General features: G+C 39.1%; 1 protein-coding gene across 1 annotated transcript in view; it reads right to left on the reverse strand.

Annotated features, from left to right (window-relative positions):
* The window catches only part of DLC1 (DLC1 Rho GTPase activating protein), a 238,514-nt gene that overhangs the window by 196,774 nt on the left and 14,230 nt on the right, over nt 1-27,510 (reverse strand). Inside the window, exon 2 of the mRNA XM_082483152.1 lies at nt 24,296-25,460. Coding sequence (XP_082339278.1) covers nt 24,296-25,348 — 1,053 coding nt within the window. The 5' untranslated portion in view covers nt 25,349-25,460. The remainder of the gene's footprint in view (nt 1-24,295; nt 25,461-27,510) is intronic.

Below are 27,510 nucleotides of genomic sequence, written 5' to 3' on the forward strand. Positions count from 1 at the left end.
AAGAGCAGATGGAATAAAACTCATATATGCCAAGAAGACAGGAGAGAAAGGGCCTTGGAGAAAGTAGCATTCAGGACAAGGGAAAAAAAAAAAAGGATATGAAATTCAGTATTTTGGGTTTTCTGTTGTTCTTCGCAAGTAACCTGAAGTTTCATGCGATCAATGAAGTGTAAAAAAGTTCAAATATGAAGAACAAAATGTAAGGGATATTTAAAAAGTATTGAACATTGCTATTTTGAACAGGTATTCAATAAGGCTCTTAGCTTGGACATGTTGCAGGGAAAATTTATTCATCCAGATTTAATCAAATCTGTTTGGGAAACTCAGCATGGTATGATTGCCATTTCTTTATGGCATGAAAGCCATATCAACAGTTCAGGTTCAAGAGAATTAAATAAAGCAAACTGCATAATTTATTCAAGCATTTTCAGAATTTCAATTTCAGAATTCAAGCATTTGCAGAAACTTGCCCATTGCCTAATTCATCCTGTTCAGGCCAGTGGAAAAAATCTTAACCAGCCTCTACTGAAATGGTCCTACCTGACATAAACTACTCTGTTAATTCTATTGGCTTTAGATGACTAAATGGATCATTAATGATCTCCACATGATCTTGCTGATGGGCCAGCCGGGCTAGGAGTAACATAGATTTCAAGAAGCTCTAGGATTAAGAGGCAATGGTCACAAATCATGGCTCTCTAATTCAACCTTCCTACCCTCAAGTCAATTCCATAGCGGGGTTCTCCTTTTTAAGGAAGTTATCACAGATGCAAGGACTGAGAATTGCACAATGAAGTTTCCTTCCCGTTCCTCAGTTTGAAATATTAAAGTGAGTTTCTGCAAAATAAATGTTTCACATGAAGCATATCATAATCTCTCAAAATTTGGAGGACACGGTCTTCAAAAGTGCTGGAGGAAAACCTTGTTTCTAAGTCTTTTTGGACTTTGCCTCCCTGAGTCATTGAGTTATATGGTGTGTTAGTCCATATTGTGTCATTGAAAAGATGAGTCTGACATTTGTGGTTTATTAATGGTTGAGCTAAGAGAAAAAATCGGTAGCAAAATCAGAGATGTAATGACCAATGAGCATATATTGATGAAGCAAGGGAATAGGGGAGCAGCTGTGGGGCATGTTAAGACTGGCTTTGCATCTTTCATCCAAAAAAGAGCATAAACATAGACAGAAGAAAACAACGACAACTATTAAAGCTGCAAAAAACTTCAATAACTGAGTTGTATCAAGCACCAGGTTGTAATCACTAAGCCGCAGTAAGAACTAAGTCAATGTCTGCTATGACACCTCTGTGGCGGCAGATGGAACATAGTTTGTGAAATAACCAGAAATGATTGCCTAAACTAGGTAAATCTGTCTTTTTCAATGATATCACCTTACTTTGAGGTAGAATTTCAGTGAAAAAAAGAAAACAAAAATAACGCAAACATCCCAAGATTTCCAGGTCAGAGAGGACAAGAGGTAATTTAGTTGCTGGATAATAGGAAACTCTTGAATTGCACTTGAGCAGCCCTCAGAGGATAGCTTATCGAGTTCTGTAAGTAGGATAACATGTAGTCCCTGCTAAATACTATTGGATGAAGGCTAGTAGGAGAGCCTGGAAAAAGTATCTGATTAATGTCTCATGCTAATAAACAGTGTCTACCTGTTCGATTGCATATTAACGCAAGGATGCAGAGGAGGTTTAAAGAAGTTGTAATGAAACAGTAGAGGCAAACTAAAACAATGAGATTAGTAAGTCACATTCAGATCATAATTGAGGCAACGACGATAGTTGTCTAATAACACTGAGCCTAAGATCAAAGGTGGCCTTGCAGTCTCAAGATCCAAGGAGAAAGAAACGCTTGGGATGTTCTGAGAAGAGCTGCCGGTCTGTGAAGGCAATCGCAGGACTCGGGGAAACACGGAGACTGTGAGCAGGACAGGCTGGTCAGCACTGTCCACAGACAAGTCAACTGCACGTTTCAGGGGTATAAATGTGGGCATTGTGGGCACAGGAGGAAAATTCTTGTCAGGTCCAAAGTGCAAGACGGACCTACTGAATGAGTCGTAGCTCCTGTGGTCTGAAAGTTAGTGTCTGATTTAAGCCTCAGCTGAGTAAAGACTGAGTGGGAAATCAGTGAGTAAAGCAGTGGGAAGGAGTATGTTAGGCCAGTGACCAGGATGTTTAGTGAGAGACTCAGACTGCTGAAGTTTACTTAAGTTTCAAATAGTGCAAAAGATACTGTAATCTATAACTACAAAAGGAAGGGACAGATTATAGGAGATGCTAGAACTGATACAACTAAAGGATGTAAAAATATTTTCTCTACTGTTAATGAGCATCATGGGAAGGCCCCTGCCAGGGGGATTGTGTCTCCTGGACCCTTAATTATTTAAGTCAAAAATATGATACTCTAATTAACTTTATAAGACTAAAACACAAGAAATTACAGAACATAAGAATGACCATTTTTTCCCCTGTAACTGTGAAGTTAGATTTGAAAGCCCAGCAATTAACCTGACCCAATTTTCACAAATCCTCGGCTTCTGTTTGAACTGCATTTTCAGTGGCTCAACCATTCAAACTAACAGAATAAAATAAGTTGCGTGCCATTTCTTCACAATTAGTGTTACTGAAATCAAAGAGACTAGCCTCTGAATACCATTTAGTGAATTAAATTCAGATTGCTGTAATCTAGCTATTAACAATGGGGACAATATCAGGATCAGATACATTAACAACTATTTGTAGAACCACAAAAAAAGGGAAAATGTCAAGATTCAGTGAGTGCTGATAAACTGAATTACCAATGAATAATGAAGAATTACCAATGAAGCATTACCACATGGTAGGAAGCGGACTGTATGCATTAGTGTTTCCCATCTACATATCTGCATATTCCAGTTTAGCTGGATTGCAGTAAGTATACTTCAAATGTTAAGTCTTTTAAGCAAACTGTTATGCTTATATCCTGGGCTGCATAAGAAGAAGTGTGGCCAGCAGGTCAAAGGAGTTGATTCTGCGTGTCCAGAGGAGAGCCACGAGGATGATCCGAGGGCTGGAGCACCTCCCCTACGAGGAGAGGCTGAAAGAGTTGGGGCTGTTCAGCCTGGAGAAGAGAAGGCTCCGGGGAGATCTTATTGCGGCCTTCCAGTACCTAAAGGGGGCCTACAGGAGAGCTGGGGAAGGACTTTTTACTCAGGTATGTAGCGATAGGACGAGGGGGAATGACTTTAAACTAGAAGAGGGCAGGTTCAGATTGAACATTAGGAAGAAGTTTTTCACTGTGAGGGTGGTGAGGCACTGGCACAGGTTTCCCAGAGAGGTTGTTGAGGCCTCATCCCTGGAGGTGTTCAAGGCCCAGCTGGATATGGCCTTGGGCAACCTGGTCTAGTGGGAGGTGTCCCTGCCCATGGCAGGGGGGTTGGAACTCGATGATCTTCAAGGTCCTTTCCAACCTAAACCATTCTATGACTCTATATAAATCCATAGATTTCAAATCCTGGATAACATTTTGCATCTATATTTGTATGGAAATATCTGATCATTCTAAGGTTTTCAGTCTCTTAAAATGAACAGTCACGTGCCATTCTGGTTATTAAGCTTTTGTTTAAAGCAAAATAAAAATGAAGTTTGCACACTTTATTTCAGCTCGGCTGGCTTCTTTTCCAGGTGACTCATTCCCCTTTGCAACTAGGCAATAGGCAGCCCATGGTATGTCTCTAAGAAGTGTCTGCTTACATAAACAGAAAAGCAGCTTAATGAATCATGAAGCCATGATGCAGTAACAATAGCATGTCCTCGAGCAGAAGGTATAAACCCACCACAGAATGGAGGAGAAACATTTGTTTCAAAATCTGCCCTAAATAGAAGCATTTATATATTTTTTACTGTATTTTCCTTTGTCATAAAAAAAGGTTTTCTTGATAACAAGCTGAAATGCCACTCTTCATTTTCGACTTGGTCCTTTGCTTTTCAGGATTAAAATCTGACTGGGTTAACTATGATTCACACTTCAGATATGTGAATCTTCGAAGACTCTCCCAGTGCAACACAGTGACTTTTAGTAATGGGATATTTCTTGAACAGATCTTTTTTTCAAACATATACGCACGTATACCCCATACCCCATATTTGCCTTGCTTTCACGCAAATCCAGTTTGAGCAGTATGACCTGTTAGTTGGAAACGCAACTACAAAATTGCCAAAGTCCAGCTTATTTATCCTTGCAAATGCACGTTAAGTAAACACACTAAACAAAAATAGTGCTGTACACTTTGGAGTATATCATCTTTGGGAAAAGAATGTCTGTCGGTTGTGTCTTCTAAAGTTGTATAAGACTGTAGGACAACACTCCTCCTATACCTATTATTTCTAGGTGCATCCATAAGGTAAACAATAGCCATCATCTTCAGTTTATGAGCAAATGTGGTGAGGAATTAAAGGAACAAATGCATACTGGATTGAAACTTTAAAAACAACAGTTCACCTTCTGTATGATGAAACAGTAACATTACTGTGTCTTAAAACTTCCCCTATATTCCTCTAATAACCATACAGCTGTATGGTATGGTTATTTACCCTTCATAAAGACAGAAATAACAAGGTGTTTTGCTACACTTTTAAAAAACCTTTTAGGCGCAAGGTTTCCTGACATTAAAAGAAATAAACACTGTCACCGCATCTTGTGACAAAAACGTAAAACATCTTTAAAGGTCGGCATAGCTTTTGCATGAAATATGTCTACAGAGAAAAAAAAAAAATGCTTGAGAAGGGAGAACGAGACTTTTGGAATAGCTAACTACAGAGCAGCTGGCACAGATTAGCCTATGTCCTCATACAATCAAAATGTTTCTATTAGAGAACTTGAGATAACTAGCTTGAGAGCATTTAAGTGTACTCCAGTATTTCTTTTCCCAATTTAATCAAGCATTATCTCATGAGATATGACTGCATTATCCCTGTAGAGTTGAAGAATTACCAGCCCTACATTATTTTATATATATATTTATTTAATATCAGGTTATTGGGCTTGATTTTTATCTGTGGTGTATGCCAACTTTTATTGGCTTAACACAAGACACACCATGACAAAATCAGCTCAGGGGAAGAAAGGAACATTGCATGAAAACTCTGGCTACTGATTCACAAGTGAGGCCAAAAAGAGTGAAGCTACACTCTCAGAAACGCGCAGCAGAAACACATGTCTGGGTGAAGAACCTGACTCGAGCTACAGCCAGCGCCAAGGCAAGCTGTAGTGAATTTATTGCCACCACCAGCTGGCGTCCCCAAGGAACACCACCACCAAAACCACAGCAAACTTCAGGTTCATTCAAGGCACCTTATAGTGAGCGGTGGTGGACTGGTGATTGCGCCATTTGAAGAACAGGACATTTGGAATCTAAAAATATTTCTTCCTGTACAGAAATTTAGGATTAAAATAAATGTTACTATTATCAAACATGTCCTTCTACTTGTGGGAAAAAGATAAATGCATAATCGTTCTAGAATTTCAAAGAAAATATTTATAAACTGCAGTTCCATCATTATTTGAGTTAAATCCTGTTTCCTCTGACTCATATCAACATGACACATAAATGCCAATACATCTGTTTCACCAAGTCAAGTGTGTTTATTAACATGAGCAAAATACCATTTGGCTCTTCTTCATTTAAAAAATGCGATAATAGATCTTATTATCAGGCCCAGATAACTAGATGACCGTAGGTGAAATCCGAGGCCCTTTGAAGTAGCTGAGAGTTGGCTAGCAACAAAATTCGGATTTCTCCAGACTGATTTGCTTCCTTCTGCTCTGTGTATCATCCAGGGCAGCCATGCCCAGGAGAAGCCTTTTCATTCTGAGACTTTGTTTTTCTCTTGTCCAGGGCTCAGTTGCTCAGGAGATGTTTATGCTCAGAAGGATAAGTATCGCTAAATATGCAATTAAGTTCAATATTCATATTGATACTTGTATACCCCCCCCCCCCAAAAGGCTGAACTTTTATGCTATTCTTAAAAAGAACGGAGATATGAATAGAGAGCCGAAAGGAACACTTGCTTATGGAGAAGAATGACAGAAAAAGGCACTGGGAAAAGTTTCCTCAAATTACTGTATGGAGACGTTAGAGAGAGAGAAAACACATGCAAATGAGTAAGAGACACCTACAAGTCATTTCATGTGGGACTGTTTAATTTCATCTAAACCTGATTTTAAAGCATGGGCACCGCAAGAATGGGAGACTTGTCCTCACTGGGAACAAACTGTGAGTTTGAATACATAATGGCAGGCAGTGTAACAAGCAGGAGCCATATTGCAGCTCTGAAAGATAGTTTTTAAGGCTCCTGAGGCATTTCCACCTATGTATCTGAGGTGATTGCACAGATCCTATTAATAGAACATTTCAGTGCATCTTTAATACAGCCAACCCACGTTACACGTGACAAGAGAAAAAGATATTAACTCCATTTTAAGGATGTGAAAATTATAGGCAGGATAAGCGTTTTTCCCAAGGATAAAGCAGGACTTGACCTAAGCAACAGCGCTGGCCGCTGGGCTAAGTTCCCCTCTGCTTTTAACCCTGCTTCTCCGATCCTTCCCTGGAGCGGTAACGTTTAGAAGTGTATTTAACGATCTGGTTAGTGGGGTAATGACTGCGTGTCGCTATGATTGCGTCTGTTGGGGGATGTTTCATTACTGATTCTCATGTTTCAAGGCTCAGTTCTGACAGTGTAATCAAACTGGAAAAAAATGTAAATCAGAGTTTTCTTGATAGTTACTGAATGCACGTACTGTCTTTCTACATTTAACAAGAGGATTTTTTTAAAACGTTCTTCCCCTGCTCCCTTCATCTCTAGAGATTTCCAAAGCAGCTCTGTGTGGCTTTATGTTTATCAGATTTTTTTTCTCCTTTTCCTCTCTGAGACAGGAAGCTGAGGGTTTTGACCTCATCTGGATCTTTCCCAGTGTCAGGAGGTGGTCTGTTCAAAAAGATTCCATGACACTGATCTCTTCCTGATTTATCAGATAGCTAGGTCAATAAATAAGGTCTCTACTGTTTTTTCCACAGCTGTAAAATAACCAATGAACTCTTCTGAGACCTAATTATCAAATCTTTTGAATTTTTCTTTCAAGGAACAAGTGTTATCTTTCTGGTTAGTAAATTCCACTGCAGCGTAATTTAGCAAAGACTGCCTAATTGTAGGAGCTCTGGCTCCCATGAAGCAGTACATTTCAGTAAAACGTTATCGCTGGAGACCTGTTTCTTTATATTTTTTTTCTCTGTCCTTCTATCAGTATATTTTCTCATAGTCACAAACCCCTTTTACTGTTTATTAGAACGTTATAGAGAAATTGTCATGTCCAGTGAATCCACCGAGGGACAAAGAACAGGATTCTTCTGTATGACTTTCGTGGATATGGATAGTGAGGGTACGGGAGTAAGTGATAAATGGGCACTCTTCCAGATCTGTCATTTTTCTGTCTACATCCTCCTCGCCAATACAGCCTTTGTGCTGCCATTGCCGCCCCATGCAGATGGCCATACCCTGTCCCAGGCGCGGCGGTTCGTTTGACCTTAGGTATAACCCATCAGAAATATCTCCATCCGCAGTTAGAAAGCATCTTTTCTGATGCTCAATGAAACCAAGGAAACGTGGAAGGCTCCACAGACTGCCAAGACAACCCTCTTTAAATGTCTGGCAGAAGTAGATTACTTCTGTGCTCTGATTGAGCACTCCTAAAAGATCACATATCCCAATCTGAGCTGATCGACTCCTATTTTATTCCATAGGAAACCTTTAATTGAAAAGCATAATTAAATGGTTATTTATTAACAGATTTCACTGGTAATTCGAAATTTCTGGCTACCAAAGGTCAGTCAATAGGCTTAAGCTCGCAAATATCCCCAGAACACAGCCAAACTCTTTTCCTACTGTCTTTCTCTTGTTTCTGTACATTATATTATTTCAGCTGGGATATTCCTTTTATAAGTTACATATTTAACGTGATTCTAGTGCCTATTGAAAATATGCATAATAATAAAATACTTATTTTGCCTGCATGCTATACACTCAAGATTTAACAAAGTGCCAGAATTCAAGGAACTCCCAAACCCCAACACCAGCTCTGACTTTGATTGAGAATCAGTAAGATGATTTCTCTGTTTTGATTTATTCATGGTTGCACTATTGTTATTATCAGTAACTGTTCTCCCAGTCGGCTAAGTTTCTGTTAGATTCTCTAAACAACAACTCAAAAAGGTAGGGTGTTTACTGGAGATTATGTGATATTACATACTGTTTTTCATAAAAAGGTTCTACAACAATTATTTCTAGAAATTCTCACGCTGCCTTTTAAAACACAAGTAATACACAGGTGGAGATCATTTCTGCAGGACAGACTGAACTAGAACAAATGAATGCTTATCTTATTTCCCTACAGAACATGTGAAGTGATATAATCACAAAGCAACTGTTCCACACACTGCCAAAAATGATCAAAACCACTGCCACATAATACATATGCATACAGCATGGAGACCCCCAGAGAAAGGTAGAAGATTTTATGCTTTGGTCATGGTAGAGAAGACAAATCTCAGTATTTGTCATGGGGTAATGGGAACCACTCAGGCAGAGAATGACCAACAACGTAATCAAGTAGATGCCATAGATTCCTCTCGACACAGAGCCCCCTCGTGCATTACTGGGTTAAGTCACAGCCCACATTTGCTGTCCCTGCTGGAATTGTGGCCGGGGTGTAAATCTCAGTTGGTGTTAATGAAGAGAGAGCACCCAAATTAGATAGATGGCCCAAATCCAAAATACCCACTACAAACTATGCTTACTATTACACAATCCTATGTACAGCAGTTTTTTTCCCTGTCTGTGCAGAATTACGTTTCAAATTGAACCCGAGCACTGTATACCACAGAATCAAATGTTAGGCCACACAATAAACAAAGAGTGAGTCTTAAAATAAACTGAAGACAAACATTTCCTTTGCATTTTTTATTAACCCCCCCCCCCCCCCCCCCCGCCCCAACTGCCTTGGGATGATCAGGAGAGAGCAATGATTTCTAGCTGCTGAATTTCTCTTTTGTTTTGAATCTAGGGTAATACCAGGGGTAAAACCATCCCTATTTTCAGCTGCCTTAACACTTGGTGTTTAATAATCCCACAAGCCATTTTTGGTGAGAAATGTGTTCCAAGAGGGAACAAATCAACTATTTCTGTTTTAGTCTGCTCATACACTTTCTATTCCCCTTGTACAGACAAACCTTACCTTTGAGGCTCACAATTCTGCCCTTAACAAAGACCGAAGCTAATACTAGTGGGCTAATGCTAAAGGGCCTACTGCACGCAGTAATTAAGAAAAGCAAAAGAAAGCTAATTGTGTCAGAGAGAAAAAATCCCTGGTATACAAGACACAGTCTCTCTCTATTTCTATTTCAAACGCACATGAAGAGCAGTTTAGTGCTTATGGCGTATAATATTTGTTATTTCCTCATTCATTACTTATTCAGACCGAGTTTGCTTACGCTTGCATTACCTTCCCTGTCCACATCCCCAGTGGTATATAGTTTTGTTTTCCAAAAAGTTTTATGTTGAAGTGGAATGGGACACTGACTTGTAAAACGCTGGGAAATGCACATGAGGAGGATGCATTCACGGAGAGCCGAACAGCTGGCCAGCAGAATGAACGCATTACCACAAGACTACTGGGAATTAGTGAGAGAACTAGAAAGCGCAAGTATGGGGGGGGAAATATTCTTCACTAGTATTACATTGGATCTGATATGTTTCAGAGAGCTGAAACGAAAACTGTGAACATCTCGAGAGACTGCCCAGTTTGTTTAGAGACTAAATTTTAACCTCAAGTCAGAAGCCCATATTCTTCTACCAGGGAATATTTATCAAATTCACCTAAAAGGAAACTGTAATGCACTGACCTCTTTTGAAAATCTGTCTTCAGAAGATTTGTTGGTAAAGTTGTCCAGTCATAACAATTGCATATCTTGCAGCCAGTTGGGTCACGGTAGAGGACAGAGTCAGACGTCTTCACGTTGCAAGTGATGGGAGCGTATAGTACTGTGACTACATCTGATAATTAGTCTTTCAATTCAAACCTCTTCCACTGTGCAGACACGAATCTGCTACCCACCGACACCCTTTCTTTCTTCCTAATATCTGCAAAATTTCCCCTGGCTATTGGCAATACTAAAATACATTTTTCCTTTGTGAAGCACTGCATTAGCATCTACCAAGTCAGCCACGCAGCTATCAAATCAGGCAATCCACACTGAATCTCGCTATCTCACGTCTTTCATCATGTCACTTATCATGCTTTATGCCACACCAATCGGCAAACTCACTTCAAAAGCACGTTCCTGGCCCAAACTAAAACATCTGTGTAAGGCACATATATGCCTTAACACACTAGAACAAACCTAACTAAACCTAACAAAAATGATGTGAAAAACTTTTGCTTCTTTGGGAAGCATTTTCAAATTTTGGTTGTTGAGTAACACGTGCAGTTGCGTGCTGAGACTATAAATTCTAATTCCTCATTTTAGGACTGCAGATGATTTAGCAACGATTGGAAAGAATATAGAACAGCCTAAAATTCACACCTGTTCACTTTCACAACTGCATGATTTTGCTCAAATATAAAATAGCTCTCCTGCCTTATGCAGTCAAATAGAAAAGTTATACAAAAGTAAAAAAAAAATAGACAGAATGCAGCTTAAACTACAGATCAAATTTGCTAAATTAAAGGGTTTGGTAACACTTGTAGTCAAAATAATGTCACATCTCATACAATTTTACTAGTCCAAAGACTCAGAATTACGAAAGCAAAAGCATCTGTGATAAGCCCCTTCACCCAAACATAATGACCACCGAGGCAGGTAAAAATAGATAAGGCAGAAAAAAATGCAATGATAATAAAAATGGCAGATAGTTTCAGACTGCTGGATTTCAAAAAGGAAGCTTTTGACGCCTGCATTTTACACCAAGCTTGTTACTCACACAAGTACTATTTTGGCAGATGGGATCAAAAGACACCTAAGCATCAAATAAGAATCAGCCCCCACCGTTCCTGAGGATCCTCAGTGGGCATAAAAGCAAAAGCAAAATGTATCCACAGAATACATGAAAAAACCAAACCAACAAACCAGGAACTGCAAATGAAAGTTAAGTTTATGTACCCTGACATCTCTTTCTGAACTCCTTTCTCTTTTCTCGCTCCCAGGAATCGCTTGTGTTGGTTTCTGGTCTACGTATTCATATCACTACTCAGGAGCGATATGCAGTGACAAACAGAAAGGTTGCTTTGTATTTGAAAGGACGAGTTACTTCAAGTTTCAGCCTTTTTTTTTTTTTAACCCTTTTTTTCTCCCCTTGCATATGCAGAGCTATGAAATTAAGGAAGTACATCTGTACTCAAACATTAATTTCTCAAGTGACTATTTTTTGATTAGAAGTCAGTACTGTAACAGTAATTAAAACAACTGTAAAAATAATTCTAACAAACATATATGTTCAGCTGCTGAGTCCGTGAACTCCTCCTTTCCCTCCCCCCTTACTTTAGCAACAGTAAAGTGACATCATTAGAGGTCACAACCAGAACTTCAGTGTTTGACAGATGGGCTATAGTTGAGCTACCCCTCTTTGGCCAACACAAAAATTTCATAAGTCTTTACAGCAGCACTCTCTTAAAGCAGAGGATGGTGGAAAGCATAGGGACGGAAAATGTGTTTCTATTTCAGTTGTGTATCTGGTAAGATGGAAAATTTTTCAAGTCTACACAGATGGTAAATAAATTTCTGCTACATGAGGCAGTTCCTGGAATAAAGAAATTTTCTCAAATAACAAGTGCCAAATTTTTTTTTTTCAGCAAGACTTATTTTTAACTTTCCCAGGGACTTGTTGAGAGAGCTGGAGAAGTGTCCTTTCACCTTCGGAATCCTGGTTTAACTCCAGAAATAGCCTCTAATGTCGTTCTCAGCATAGATGAGTTTTCTTTACACTTGAAAAGAAGTCTCAAAGCAAAGATCAAAGCTCCGCAATTATACTTCGCTGCTGGTAAACACTCCCTCTGAACACAGCAGCTAGAAAATAAGAAATTTCTATTTAAGCCCTAAGACAATCATCAATGACTAACAACGCTGACATTTAAACTTTATTAAACATTATTATGCTTCATGAGGCAATGCCGCTGACACAAGAGAGCCTGTCCTCCATGGACAAAGCGTAATGGAAAGGAGTGAGAGAGGAAGCCCAGAATCAGGGACCAAGTCACTGCAGGCCGTACCTGCTAAGGCAGCTGTGAAAAAGACTCAAAACCGTTAGGTTTTTGTCGAATAGTCTTATAAATAGATTTGAGCAGAGATTTTGTGCAACCGTAGAAACGAGTGCCGGGCAAGGGGAGGAGGAGGAACTATTATCACCAGTAGAAAACTAGCTCTTGAGGGAGTTGGGGACAGCTCTCCCCCTCATACCAAAGCGGAGCGAGAGACGTGGAAGCCGCTCACCCTTTTCTCCAACAACTTCGTATTCCCTTCCTAATCTGATCGTGTGACTTCACGGCTCTGCTCGGCTGCTGCCTTAAACCTGAAACCAAACCCTGTGAAACGCCGACGCTTGCAAGGAGAAAGATACTCAGTATTCTCATGTCACCGAGTGATCTTTACCTTACACACGCGTAAGCTCCAAAAGGCTAACAAGTTTAATACTGCCACACTGAGCTTAGGATGTGAAATAAGGGGAGGGGAATAAAATCAAAGCATTTCTGGGAAGGCAGGAACGAGGGGGAAGAATTAGTGATCTTAACACGCTGACTAGAGGAGAATGGGTAGGATGAAGAAGGATTTTTGCCTGACAGAGTGTGGATGACCTAGAAAAAAAATTAATTGACATTCTAATCTGAGGCTTCTGTTACTATTCCCAAGAGAGCAAAATTCAGGAATATATGTATTTCTTCTGAATCTGATTAAAGCTGATTTCCCCACAGTCATAACCATCCATAGGCTTCAGTCTGCAAAAATACAATCGATTGATTTAAAACAGATATTGCAAAAGATCCTACACTAAGAATTACAATATGACTGTTGTAAGCTTAATAAAACGTTTGTGAGATGTGCTAAATTACAAGGCCTGAAGAATATTTACCCACACGAATATTCGTCAAGGTGCAGACATTTCTCCCCAAATTGTCTTTGACTCTGTTCTGGCAGTGTTGAGGAAGGCTTGGAGACAGACAAACCGATCAACGGGGAGTTGTTTTCGTGAGCTGAGAAAGTTAGTGCAATTAAGAGTTGAATGAACACTACGTGGAAAAGCAATTAATTTTCACCTACTTATTTTCCACTCTTATGCCACCTGTAAGCCAGTCTCTCAATATCCCCGTCTTTTTTTGTCCTATTTCTTCTCTCATACACTCTGTGGCTATTTTACTTCCCATGTAAGTGTAAATCCTAAGCAGGACACTGCTCATCGCCCACATCATCTTGTCATCATCTATCAAGCAGCAGAGAATATTTGTAAACAGGTGAGCTTACCATGCTGGAATAAATTCAGCAGATACAGTGAGGTGTGATACACAGATACAGTCACTCACTACTAAATTTGTGTGAGATAAATACAGCTCGGCGTTTATCAGAAGTGTAATGCTTCAGAAAATCTGGATGTAGGAAAGTAGTTTAGTTTACATTCCCAGATTTTTGCTTGCGGCCACGCTTTTTCATTTTCAATGCAGTAAAGATGTCAGCTTTTAAAATATTTTGAAGCTAAAATTACATGCAGCACAAGCCACGAGCTTTAGCACTGCTGAATTTTTTCATGAATTTCATGCCTTCATATCAAACAGCCATGAATCACGTATGAATGTTTATTAGCGCATGCAAACCATCTTTTTTAAGAAGGCTGAGGATACCCCCCAAGAGATTAAAACATGTAGTACAAGAACAGAATCAACTCCTTAAAGTTTTTTTTTTTTTTTGAATGGGTATATTAGATGATACATTTTATGTTGAAGCAAACCCATCCAAATGAATAAGACATTCAGGATATCCAAATAGAAACCTTTGTTTAATTGAACCTGCTGTGTGCAAAAATCTTTGGGAAGGAGGCATCTTACAGGAAAGGATAAATAAACTTCCATTTAACATAAATATTTTACATATTGCGTTTTCATTCTAACCCTTGTGTAAGGTGAGACTACAAAAACAATGTGAAACTTAAGATATGAAAGTTATTGCTGTAATATGGCACATTATCGAAGGACATCCTCACGTTACAGTGAGCCAATTTTTCATTAACGCAGTGTCCATAAGCCGAGTTCCTTATGTTCCACTGTTGTAAAAGCATTAGACGTCAGCTGTGACAGAGTTATGAAGGAGAGCAAGGATCTGGTTTACATTTGCCGTGCATTTACCCCAGCGCACGCAGACACTCACACATACATATAGAGAGAGGCTGTACTGCGCTGCCTGGATTTTTTTCATAGAAGGAAGAATATCCCTCTAAATTTGAATTCATAACCATTTTAGGCCATATCCTCTTGAGCTTGGAGCAGTTTTTGGCAGCAGAAACGGTATTGTTTCATTTTGTAAAGCCATATTCAACACACCCTATCTGTGGCATAGACCCCCTTTGTCTTTATCAACCGCCCATGCTGCCATTCAGAGAGAGCGGCAGAAGGACGTAAGCATGAGCAACACATTTTTAGGTGCTTCAATCATACGTACGAACATGACAGGAAGCAAGAAAAAAAAAAAAAAAACAACAAAAAAACCCAAAACCAACCAACAAACCAAACCACCACGAACAAAAAAACAACCCGGTGGAAAACACATTGAGAACGGCTCCCACCCGGCTGAAGTTCAGCCCATGGGGAGGTTCTCTTCGCTTGTGTGCTTTTAAAACTACTGCGTGGGAATTGGCGAGATACCTGTGGACTTCGACCGTACCACCACGGCCAAATACGCCTCGATGGCAGTGGCAAAGACCTCGCTGCTTGTAAAACCTCAAGCCCCGGAGCTGGCCTCCTCCTCAGACACAGCACCGTGAACAGAAAAGCTTTTGCTTTCAGCACAGGTCGTGGCTGCAGCAGAAGGTTGTGCTGGACGAGCTGCCCTGCCCTAGCTATGGCTTCAAAGGCTCTTTAATATAGGTGGGGGTGCTCTAATGCTGGTTTTCCAGGTTACTGCTGTGTTTGCCAGGTTTTGATGGAGGCTGCATCTCCGTCTGCCTCGCGGATCTCTCTCTTTTCACTCCATCGTTAACTCAAACCGAACGTTACACGCTCGTGAGAGCGACAGGTGAACAGTTCTATGAATCAAAGTCCTTTCTGTTTAAAATTCTTCTCTAACCAATGGAAAAGTGTGTTGTGGATTGCCATGCCATGGAATCCAGAAGGTTTTGCCCGATGGTTTTAGTTCCACTTCCCGTTTGCTAAACTGTTAAATTTGGGTTCTGCGTACTATGCCCATTCATTTCTTCCAAGACAGCTTCCCTCAAAAACGTGGAGTTAATTACCAATCTGTTGTCATTTTTGGAAGTGATCATTGGCCCGTTTAACATGACCCACAACTGAGAATTTATAGACTGAAACCAGCAAATAATCAGCCCTTACCAATCACAACTTTCTAAAGATTAATTTGAAAAACAACAACAAAAACTGTTTTAAAAAGGGTTTTCTCCAGCCAATTATTACGAACCTGGACAAAATTAGAAATTTATGAGTATAAACTGCATGAAACGAAAGCTGCCTACATTGATTCCTGGAAGTGTGTAATATCACTTTGGTGAAGTGATACTGCGTGACTATGAACCGTGTATAAATACAAATACTTTCATGACCATTTTAGGTAGCTAAACTCCAACTAAAGCATAACTCCATGTGCAACAGTCCTTTGGTTTGCAGTCTAGACAACGCTGGCAGCCTTTAAAATTTATTGCTGAACGCTGTCACAAAAATGTGTCAAAGTAAAATTTGCATAAAGGTTATACTGTAATGGCCTGGCAATCATCCCATCCTGTTCTGAGCTTGTTTTAAATACTTTTCAGATTGTTTGAAATACATCATAGTTCAGTCCAAACACAAAGGAAGTCTGTGGGAAAGCATTCTTCAGCTTCCCAGATGGAGATAATATTTATGATACATATTTTTGTGAGAGCAACAGAGTAAATTCATGGTCATCTAATCACAATAATAGGAGTGCTTTATGACCACCGCGTCCTACTAATTACCATAGATAATATGCATAATTTAAAAAAAAATTAGATCCAACTGTTTTAGTCCATTTGTATTTTTGAAACACATCTTCGTTATTAAATGGCAAATTTAGGAAGCAAGTTTTCAATCCAGAAAAGAGAAACAAATATTCATGACGGCCAAGAAGGTTTCAGTTTTTTTAAAGAAATCATACTATTTGTTTTGCTTTACTTGCAGCTCCTGCCAGATTCTTCCCAATGCCTTCAAAATTATGACCATTTAATAGCAATGTGCAAATGCAGCAAATTCTTTGTGGTGAAGCAACTGTGGATCTCAGTAATAGCTGCCCACTGTACTAATACTACAGACTGTAGCTCTGAGACGTGTGGGTAGCAACTAACCTTTCAAAAAGCTGTTGTGGCTTAGGATCCCTCATCAATTTTTGATGGTGTTCATATTCATGTTATGAGTTTGGAAAAACAGATCCACGCTCTTTCCTAAAACCTTTAGAAAGTCTGAAAAACTCTGAAAAACTTTAGAAAGTCTGAAAATGACAAGACATGCAGAAATGGAACAAAAGCAAACCCAAATTTCATACATGATCAAATAGATTTCTGTTGTTTGAATGATCATTTTTAAAAAGCAATTATCAGGTTTCCAATATTTGCATTTGCCATTGTCCTCCAGAAAGCCAAGAAAAAAATATTCCCTAGATGCCAAGTTTATATTATTCACCTCCTTATATGAAAATTAAGCTCTTCCAGTATAAACGCAGGTCTGAATTGTACAGGAAATATAGTTAAAGAACCATATGATTTGAAAGTAATTTTGCTGTGATAGTGCTTCTGTAGTAACTAGCTTCTGTAGTTTCTGCAATTACAAATTATTATAACACCAAAGTTCAGCAAGGCACTTAAACATACTCTAAAAACCCAGTAGTTCCACTGACTTCCATTAATCATATTTTAATGTCTAGATTTAAGCAATGAAGTCTCGGTCTCCTGTGACCATCCTGAAGCATTGAAGCCTTGGTCTCCTACAACCATCCAAACAACATTCATTGTTTTCCATATTTTCAGAATTTCTAGTGATCATTATAAACAGAGAACGCAGATTTTTTTTTTTTTCCTAGTTGCTGGATTGCTCCACTAGAATATTCGCAAGACTTTATATCTTTAAAAAATAGTCAATGGGAAAACGTAAACTGTGGGAAATGAATGCATTTATACATCATATTTTGCAAAGGTGCAATTAAAGACAACCAACTTTGAAAATCACCAACTTTTAGAGCTGTCACCTTCCTCTGGCTGACACACATCTGAAGACTGAATCTCAGAAGAAGGTAAATTTAATTCCCTATGACAAAATCAGGATACAGCAAAATGCATGTTTCCATTTTTAATTAAGATTTCCTGCATATTCTTGTTGCTTTTATTCATACTTTTATCTTCTGTGCTTGTCGTTCCTATGCTGAACTGAGTTATTGTTATAACACAACACTAACAAGTGTGCATCACTGAAAAGCCTACATATTACTACTTACGTAATAATAGTTTAGACTGGATCTCTACTGAACTATTAAAAAAAATACACTTTAAGAGTCTTAAAAGCTAAATTAAAAATCGATAGGAAAAACGAACTAATCATTAAATTATCCCCATTGAACGAAGACAGAATTGAGGTAAAGGGAGATTAAGACGTCAGAAAGACATACTTGTGAAAAGTCTGGAAACTCAGTCTCTGGTATTTTAACAGCGTTAAAATAAGAAAAAGATTTAAAGTGTTGGATACTATTGTTCACAACAAACTCACATTACTTTTTAAATAAGAATCTAATGCTGACAAGTGAGTGCTCAGTTGAAAAGGATTATGCAGTGTGAGCAGTAGAGATGGCAGGGGAAAAATCGTAAGGAAACCATTTCTGTAAAATAGGTAGCTCTTACGATTTTTTTTGGAATCTTTCCTACTACTTCTCCCAGGTACCTTACTGGGAGGACTAAGCCAACAGGCACGGCTCCACAGGCTTCCTGCGGAGTCAATTTACAGGGCGATACAAGCAGAAGCTCCTGGAAGAACCTAACTTTCTAACTCTCCATAAAAAGCATAGTTTTAGCCTTGTAAAACAGAATTTATTACGGATCATAACGGAAGAGAGTCAGCCTTCACATCTCCTGGGCAAGCATAACACTCAAGTAGCAAATACAGACGGAAAGGCACAAATCCAACTAAGCAATTTTTTTGTTTTCTCACATTAGTATAATTATAATCGACGAAATAATGAAACAAACTTTATTGTAACAGTACAGAAAATGCAAACCCATGCTTTAAAAATTCACAGCTTTCATGTGGGGGAAAGGCGCTGCTACAAAGTCCTGTGTCACCCCAGGTGACCTTCTACCTGGGTTGCCTTCTACGTTCACTGCCGTCCTTCTGAAAATCTTTTTCTTAAATTAATCTCATTGACACTGGCTGCTGCTGTCGTGCTGACATTAGCTGTGTCCTTAAGTATCCTTTGCAGACCATATACCATTTAATCTAGAAATCTGGATTAAAATAGCAGCAATAATAGTGAGCATTAGAAATAGCTCTGACTATTATACTCTTCAGCCTTGCAGGAATGACTTTGAGATAACATCAGGCAGTTTGAAACTGGAAAGCTTCTAAGCAGGCCCACCATGAAGAATTGCAAGTAGTAAATATTAAAAGCAAAAGTCTCACAGAAGAGAGATGGGGAATTTGTACACTGAAACGTTTGTTTACTTCATTCCTTTCCCAGTGACAGATAAGCAAAATGTTTTAATGAGACTGAACTGCAGTCTGAGGTTACCTGTGAAGAAAAACTGATAAAATTCATCCCACATACTCTAATTAGTTTGGTACCCCAGTTATCCCTTCCTGAACCAGTATTCTAGGTTATACTTTTTCTTGGAAGGAATACAGCTGACGTAACAAACTTCAACTCACCAGGCACAATACATTAATTACATATCCTGAAACCATTCATTATGTATCGATTTCTTATTTCATTGCACTTTGTGCAGTAAATTTGCCAGTACTTTATCATCTTTAATCTCACTGAATTTATTAATAATTTTAATCAAAAGTCTCTGTAGCAAACCAGAAGTTTCACATTGGAAAAGAACCCCAGAATAAATACTTAATTTAGATAAGCAACCAGAACTTCAAATGCTGATCCAAAGTTCGTCTTAACTATTTTGAACTTGAGTTCTAAGTCCAAGAGAGTTTGTTTTTGGAAGATTTACTCCAAAACTCTTTCTATGGACCTATCAAAAAATTACTGTGACAGAAGCCTCTCTCCAGTGACTGAGCAGTTCTAGAACCTGGTTCCTCCTCCGGTTAATGAAAAGAACAGCAATATTAAGCATTGCAGAGAAATGTTGCTTTGAGATGCCTGAGAAAAAGGCTGCTATTCAGGGCAGCAAATTTTTGTTGTCTTTAATCATTACAGTCTGGAATAAAAAAACATAGGAGGTAGAAAAGTATTCCATTATTGCAATGAATGACAGATTTTCAGTAAACTGTGTTTCACTGCAAGTGTAAAGGCATGCAAGAGTCTATCCCTTATCCAAACTAAAAAAACAATTCAACAGGTAACTAACAATTTTGACATGTAACTGTTCACTTGTGTATGTTAATTCAGTTCTTTCCCTTCTGATATTCAGGTATTAAACTGCATGGTATCAAAGCAGCCCAAAAACGTGAGGAATGTTTTCTGCATTTACTCTGGATCAAATCAGAATATACTTCTTATGTGTTTGTGTATATTCAGTGAAAGATCTGTTTATCGTTTCACAGATGTTTTTTTTTCTCCCCTCAGTCTTCTGGTATTATCTTGCTAAGCTTGTCTGTGGATTGAATTTTGTTTTAAAATATTAATTACAACCTCCCGAGCCTTATTAAAAAGCCTATTAATAGTAATTCTATCTTTTTGCATGCAGAATGCTTTTCAATGCTCCATCTCCCCTTTTCCTTTAATGCAGGGATATTACAATCCCCTGTGAATTAAGCCCAATGCTCCTTGCTGTTATATATCGTGGTTTCGTTGTTCACTTTTTTCCCCACAGTCATGGATCACTTTGCATTTTATTAAAAATAATAGTTGATATAACATTATCTTACAACAGAAATGAACAGTCACAGCTAGTTCTCCAGCTGTTTCCTCCCCGTTTATATGGAACAATCTCTAGGCATAAAATATGAAATTGGGGGGGGTGGGTGGGGTGTGCAAGAATAATGAAATAAAGAAGCCAAAATTTCTTTTGGAAGAGGATTTCATTGGTGTTTCATTTTTGGTTTAAATTTCATGGATTTTTACTCAAACTATTCAGAGTCAAACCCCACAATGATGACTCCTTTACTGATTCAGCAGGTAAAAGCACTGTTTTAGCCTCGTTTTAAAAACTGCATTTAGAAAATACTAATTAATATAGGTTGCAACACCACAACTGTGATTGTGTTCAGGGAGTGGTGAGGACTTATTGTGAAACTACACGCTTCAACCCACCTTTTTATGCTGATGTTGAATGAAATAGCTTTTTTGTGTGTTGAAAAAGAATTTAAATTAATCTATTAGAGTTCTGGTGCATTTGTGCACCTACTTAATATTGCCCAGCAGGGATTCTTCTGGCTATCCCTCAGCCTGATGAGATGGGCAGCTTGGACAAAGCATAAAATGGGGCACATGCAAAAATTTGCAAGATCCTTTACAAGGTAATGGCCATTTTTTCCCATTTTAAAATAAGCGTTATTTTAAATAAGTAATTAAATATTCTCCTCTTGTTGGTGTTCTCTCAATAATCAAGACTTTTCTGGTTTTGTATGATATTGTTCTCTAAAAGCTCTATTGCATTATACACGCGAACACACACGCGAGTTGTTGGGATTCCCCAAGCTTTAAAGCTCGCTCATTAGTTCTAAAGATTATTTCAGTCTTTGGAAATTCAGAATGTACAATTCTCAAGTGAAGCGACTATTTTAAAATCTAAAATTTATTTAAGCCAGTAAAGCATACAAGAATGTCAAGTTGGTGTAGCCACACATAGTTAATCCATTTATGCTTCTGCTACTCTGAAGCATTAATAACCATCAACATCATGTTGTGGATAAACTGAATTGATTATCAGTCAACACAAAACCAGGAAAGCTTGACCACTGTGGGATCTTTCAATTAGACCCAACATCATTAGCTTCTCACACTTCAATTCAGGCACTTCCTATTTCCGAGCCTTAGGAAGTCTTTCTGGGAGAGCAAAGGAAAAGAGGGTGCTGTGTGTCAACCATCTGAACCCTGGTGGCTTGAGGGAGCAAAGAATGCTGTAACAGCTGGACCCGTTTGCAAAAAGCATCTTCAGTGTCAGCACATCCATCATGACTACAGCAATTTACTGAAACGGAGCTAGTGCTGGTCAAAGACGCTAAACTTTAAGCCCTTAAGCCCTCAAAGCTGCATTCATCTGCAGAGCGCGCACAACAGATCCACACCGTCTCACCTCAGCTGCAGTTGGAAGGCAGCAGATCTAAAGATAAGAGGGGAGGTCATGCTCTGTTGCCACAATTAAAAGCAGTTTAAAATATGTTAACGAGGAACAGGTTTTCAGAAGAATTTAGTACCAGCAAAAGCAGAATGATGTCTCCTCAAAGGCTGTAAGATCTTAACTGTCATGGAAGTACCTGAGGTTCAGCACCTCTCTGTGATCCCCCAAGGAGCCACCCCAAGGTTTGGGTGCCCAGATACCTTTAGCAATCCATCTCCGTGTGCCTTTTCCCATATCCTGACCTCTATGAGCACATATTTATGTGCAACTGTAATTGACGCTGAGCATTAATCAGACAGTGGTGTGTTTTAGGCCTTAAATGCGCTGTTTGAACTGCTGACCTTGAGAGAAAAGGTTTTATATACCGTTCCCAATCCCTTAAGTCTTCCTGTCACTGCAAAGCAAATACTTGACTTTTATGGATGGATTCAGTTTCAAGTCTGTTGTTTTTCTAATGTTTTGTTAAAATTACAAAAGTGGCTTTCAGGGAAAGTTTGTAAACATAGGCACATTTTTCATTACAGATTATTACCAACACAGAGAGCCTTTTGTGAAATAGTGTATGATTAGAGATAAGTGAAAAAATCCCCCACACAGGAACATTGTCTGTAGAAGAGTCCTGCGAACTTAGAGATAAATACCACCAGAAGCAAAAGCAGATCATGTCTTTTCCCTTTTGCCAAACATTTTACAGTTGTTGGTAAAGGCTGCTTTAACCAAAGTGGTACGAGGTCACTCCTTCAGACCTACAGACTCCATCCCCTTCTACAGCGCACACAGCTTCGCAGTTGCTGCAGACATGTTACTCTCAACCATCCTTGAAGCAACTCCTTGTTTTGCTCCTTTCTATGCTCGTCTCCTTTCTTAGTTTTTCTCACCATTAACCTCACTGGAATTTTTATATTCTCTCTTTTTAAATGGCACAAACACAAACATATTCTCAAATGTAATTCTCACGAGTGACCTCAAAACAAGATGCAAGGAGCTACATGGAAACCAGCAACATCGACGCTATTAAAAGATATATCACGGGACACTGAAAGCTAATGTGGGCAGTCACAGCACGGTGACTGTATATGTACACAATAAAAAGAAGTCTTATCTGTATTTTCAAATAATATTTATAGGACTTTGAAATTACACTATAAAAATTAATCTTGCTAACGATACGAAATGCACACATCGGTATGAGCAACTATGTTTAGTAAAAAAAAAAATCAGATGCTAAAGTAGAGCAGCTGAGCATACGGTTCTGAAATTTGTTCTGAAACATGATGTCTGTTTGCTTATTTTTTTTGTTCTAAACTAGAACTGTTTTCTATGGACGGGTAAGTTTGACATTTCTGGTACTGCTAGTCAGGTTTCTGTTTCTTAAGTGTAACCCAGAGCCATCAAGGTCAGTTGAACAGTTACCACGTTAACTGTGATTGCACAAACTACCAAAAGAAGATTTGCTTTGGAGGCCTTCTGAAACCTTTTACAAGAGTTACTTACAGCTTCCAACCTTATCAACTGAATGTTAATACTAACAAGGGCTTTACACGAGGAAGCAATGGCCAACAGCTCAGGATGCTGTGTTGGCAGACAGTATTTTAAATACGTGAATTTGTGCTTTAGTGCAACAGCTACTGAGGCACTACAGCTGATAGAAAAAAAACAAACCACACAATTAATAGAAACCAGATTAAAAAAAAAAAATCAAAACCAAAACACACCAGACCAAAGAAGTTGGATGATGTCAAATTAAAAAAGGCAGACAGGAGTAAACAATTACAAATTGGTTATTAGCAAGAATAAGCAGCATAGCTGGGAAAGCCAGACTTTGAGATGAACTCTGTAGTGCCACAGCCAGCACATCTCCTCCCACGAAAGCCAACGGGCGTTTTATTGCCAGGGAATGTGTCCATTAAAGTTTTGTAATGATATTCTTCCTTGCTCTGTGTAGACAGTGAAACGCTCTGGTTGCTTTAAAATTACAAAACATTGTTTCAAACTCAGCAATACTTCTTTTTGCAAGAACATATGCTCATGGGGCTGAGCTGAAAACCAAAGAACTACTGCAAAATATTTCCATTCTTTTTTTTCCCTTTGAAAGTTTTGCTGCACTTTTTCCCTGTTCTCTTTTTTCAATAAGGCTTCCAAACCCCTAGACACAATCTGTTTCTTAAGAGGGCTAATGATACCTGATAGCAGCAGAAAACCAAATATAAAACCAAACCCGCAGAAGGTACCTATTCATTTAGCCTTGAACAACATATGTAAAATTATATATATATATACAAAATAAAGTGAACATGCGGCACCTTCCAAATTCATAGCTCAGCCATTTTCAGACCTTAAAAAGAGCTCGTGATACTTGGTTGTTGCATAGACACATTATTCTCAAAACCGTTTGAAGGCAAATCTGACAAGTTCTTGAAAAAAGGCTGAAAAATACATTTTATCTCCAATCAGTTAGTCAGGGAATCACCTTCATAAGAAATTGGGGGAAAACATTAGAAAAAAATCTCTGCAGCTTATGAGCATCCTACCTTTCTTTTGCGCAGTTTCACTTGACTGTCTGAATAGTCTTGTGTGGTCAAATGATCCCTTACATGTAAACACTGAATGTCTTCCGCTGAACTGACATTTGAAAGGCATTTGTTTTCAGGGGCCACTTGAGGTTCTGTGAAACCACTTCCATCCAGACCATTTTCCACTGCTGGGATGAGAGAGCAAGGAGAAGATTGCATAAGGCAGTCGCTGGATTCCACTGCTGAACATAGTTGTCTATCACCGCTGGTGGATGATTCAGAAGAAATCCCACTCTCTACCACATTACACTCAGACTTTCCAAGCCCGTCTTTAAAAGCATCAGATTTCCGGCGCTGTTGTGCAATTACAGCAGTATGAAGCAGCTGCTTCCCAGGCATAATAATTTCTTTCACATTTGGAGAATTAGAAAGATTTTCTTTCTCTACATCTACTACTTCATTTAAGCCTTCGCAATTACAAAGCTCCAGGCTTTGGCCAACACTGCCACAAACGTCTTCTTCCATCTCCTTTTTAGGAACTGTGTCACAGCCAGGTTCCTTACTTATATCTCCAATTATTCCAGATGCTTCGGCTGTCTTGTTACTCTCTGTTGTTGGTACCATCTGTGTTAAGGAGCCTGCTCCATTTAAATTCTCCTCTTCATGTTTTGGTTCCTTTCCTACAGCAGTGACGTGGCAATTAATGCTATCCAGGTTGAGTGCTGAATAGTCATCATCATCATCAGACACATGGACCAGAGTCTCTGTGCTGGCCTCCAGAAAATGCTCCTCATCCTCATGGTTGTCGTTTTCATCCACCTCCTTTGAAACATTTCCCAGCTGCTTTGCAGGGAAGCCAATCGGCTCTCCGCTATAACAGCACTCTGGAAACGAAGCGCATTTTTCTTTCCGGTCCGCGCTCAAAACCTCATCTTTTTCCATACTTGTCTGCAAGTTATCAGCTACAAGTCCGTGACGACATGCTGTATTATACTCCACAGACTCCAAAGCCAATCCCATCCACTGGGTCACATGCTCTTCCCAGCTTTTCTTTCTGATTGCTAGAGACATGTCATAACACTTCAGCAGCAGGCTGCGACGTACCTTCCACGCAGGACCAGAGGAGATGTCATGGCTGCTGTGCACTGCTCCAGAGGCAGAGAGGGTTTCATCATTTTAACATCTGCAAGAAATAAAAAAAAAAAAAAAAAAGATTGGGCTATTGAATCAACTCCAAAGAAAGAAAAAAAAAAAAAAAAAGAAAGGGAAGGAACAGTTTAAACAAAAGTGTAAAAGCCAGATAAGACTGCAGGACCAGAAGGACAGGAATTTAGAAGACTGTTTTGTTTAAAGTTTTAATACTTTTCATACAAAACTTGACAGCACCCATAATTCAGTATGACTTTTTTTTTCTGATTACTCTCCAATATCAAGTAAACAAAATTGGTATAAACAGGCACATGGACAGGCAAGCAGCTCTGGAGCCAAATTCTGACAATAAGTCTCTCTTTACTGTGTCTGTCATAAGATATTAATTTCCATGGGTATAATGGCATTATGTCTTATGATTGCTTTGCACACAAAGTTATTTTGTACTTCTTCCTCATCCAGGGAAACCCATGGAGAGCAGAATTCTGGCTGTTTCCCAAAGAGGTAGAGCAGAACTCGTGGGTTATTCCAAATTTACCAAAGTTATAAACCCCTTGTCTTATGAGTAGCTTTGGCCCATCGTGGCTCTCATTTCTATTGTTATGTTTTCACTCTCTTCAGGACAAGTTGTAATTATAGGCGTTACATGAAACGGCACGGGAAATAAGCTGTTGCGTGGTAATAAAAAATACAACCCTAGGAAAACTAATTGAAGTTTTTTGGCATATTCCTTACCTTAAATACATCATAAAACCTGGAAATAACCCTCAGTGAATATGTTTGGGATCTACCACTGTAAGGAAGGGAAGAAACCCTTATTTAGGATGGGGGTCTCCAGAAGCCTAGCTTGTTGCTCAGCCCTAACTGGAGAGTCGGGCTCTGCCAGACCCCATTGTCCCCGCTCGAATATCTGGGTGGGTATTTGTCCCCAACCGCTGTGTCGGACCTTCTGGATGATGGTATTTGAGATACATTAATCTCATGATATTGCATGTATGAATTAGCACACAGAAAATACCTCGTATTAATGTATGTGTTATGAAACAAAATTAACAATTTTTTTTTGTCAAATAAACCAAAACTTCTGGCCCGTAAAACATGAGAGGTTCAAGGAGCAGGCGCTTCTAGTTTTTGCTCCCTACGTAAGAACTTTCAGCACTTAGCGTGGATCTGCTTATTGATTTCAGCAATAAAGCAGATTAAGTACTGAGTTTGTTCTGGGTCATTTCAGTCCACTAAAGGCAAATTCTGATTGCCCACCAGGCCACAAAGCTGCCTTGACAAATCACGTGCCTGAAGGTATAAAAGTATTCGTCTTGAAAGAAATGCAGAATTATGCCTGTGCAACTGAACCTCTGTAAATTATGTCTTTACAAACTGACTTTCAGGATAGAGTTGTACACGCTGCTAGATCTTTAACCTTCTTTGAGGATGGCAGGCTTCACTTCACATTCACATTTTCCACCTCTGTGGAGACTGTGCTCAAAAAGAAAATATATTCATAGGGTAAGAGAATTCCATGCACAAGTCATTAGCGTGTGGGAGGCTGAGGAAAGCGGAAAATAACACACAAAGCCAGGCCAAAAAAAATTATCTGCTTTCAGAGGCAAAATTTGGTACTAAGAAGTTAATACAACTTTAGGATTCCCTTTTCTTTCCTGGTTGAATACGAGAGCGAGGCTAAATATCAAAATGTAAAGTCAAATTATTGTACAAGTTCGCAGTGCATTTGCATTCTTATTCTGACTTCATTTCACATTTTTATTCTCTCCTATTTCTAAGTGCCTGCGGTCCACAATTACCGCAGGGTGCAAATCGATAATACTTTTACTGCACCTTTTCCTGATGGACCCTAAAGCTCTTCAGAAGCAATTAAATTGGCTTTACAAAACTACTGTGTTTTGTTTTGACCCCTGAAAAGGGGCAGATTTACTAAAAGGGGCTCTATGGTATCTGCTGCCCTCCATTAACCCTGCTTGGAGTCGCACCTGGGTGCAACAATTTGTAGCTTACCTCCCTCTTCCCCTGCTAGAACAGTAGCTCCACCTACTTTACAGAGAATAAAACGCAGTTGCTACAGCCAT

The sequence above is a fragment of the Vanellus vanellus genome (genome assembly GCF_965231255.1).
Source record: "Vanellus vanellus genome assembly, chromosome: 4".
Taxonomy (NCBI): domain Eukaryota; kingdom Metazoa; phylum Chordata; class Aves; order Charadriiformes; family Charadriidae; genus Vanellus; species Vanellus vanellus.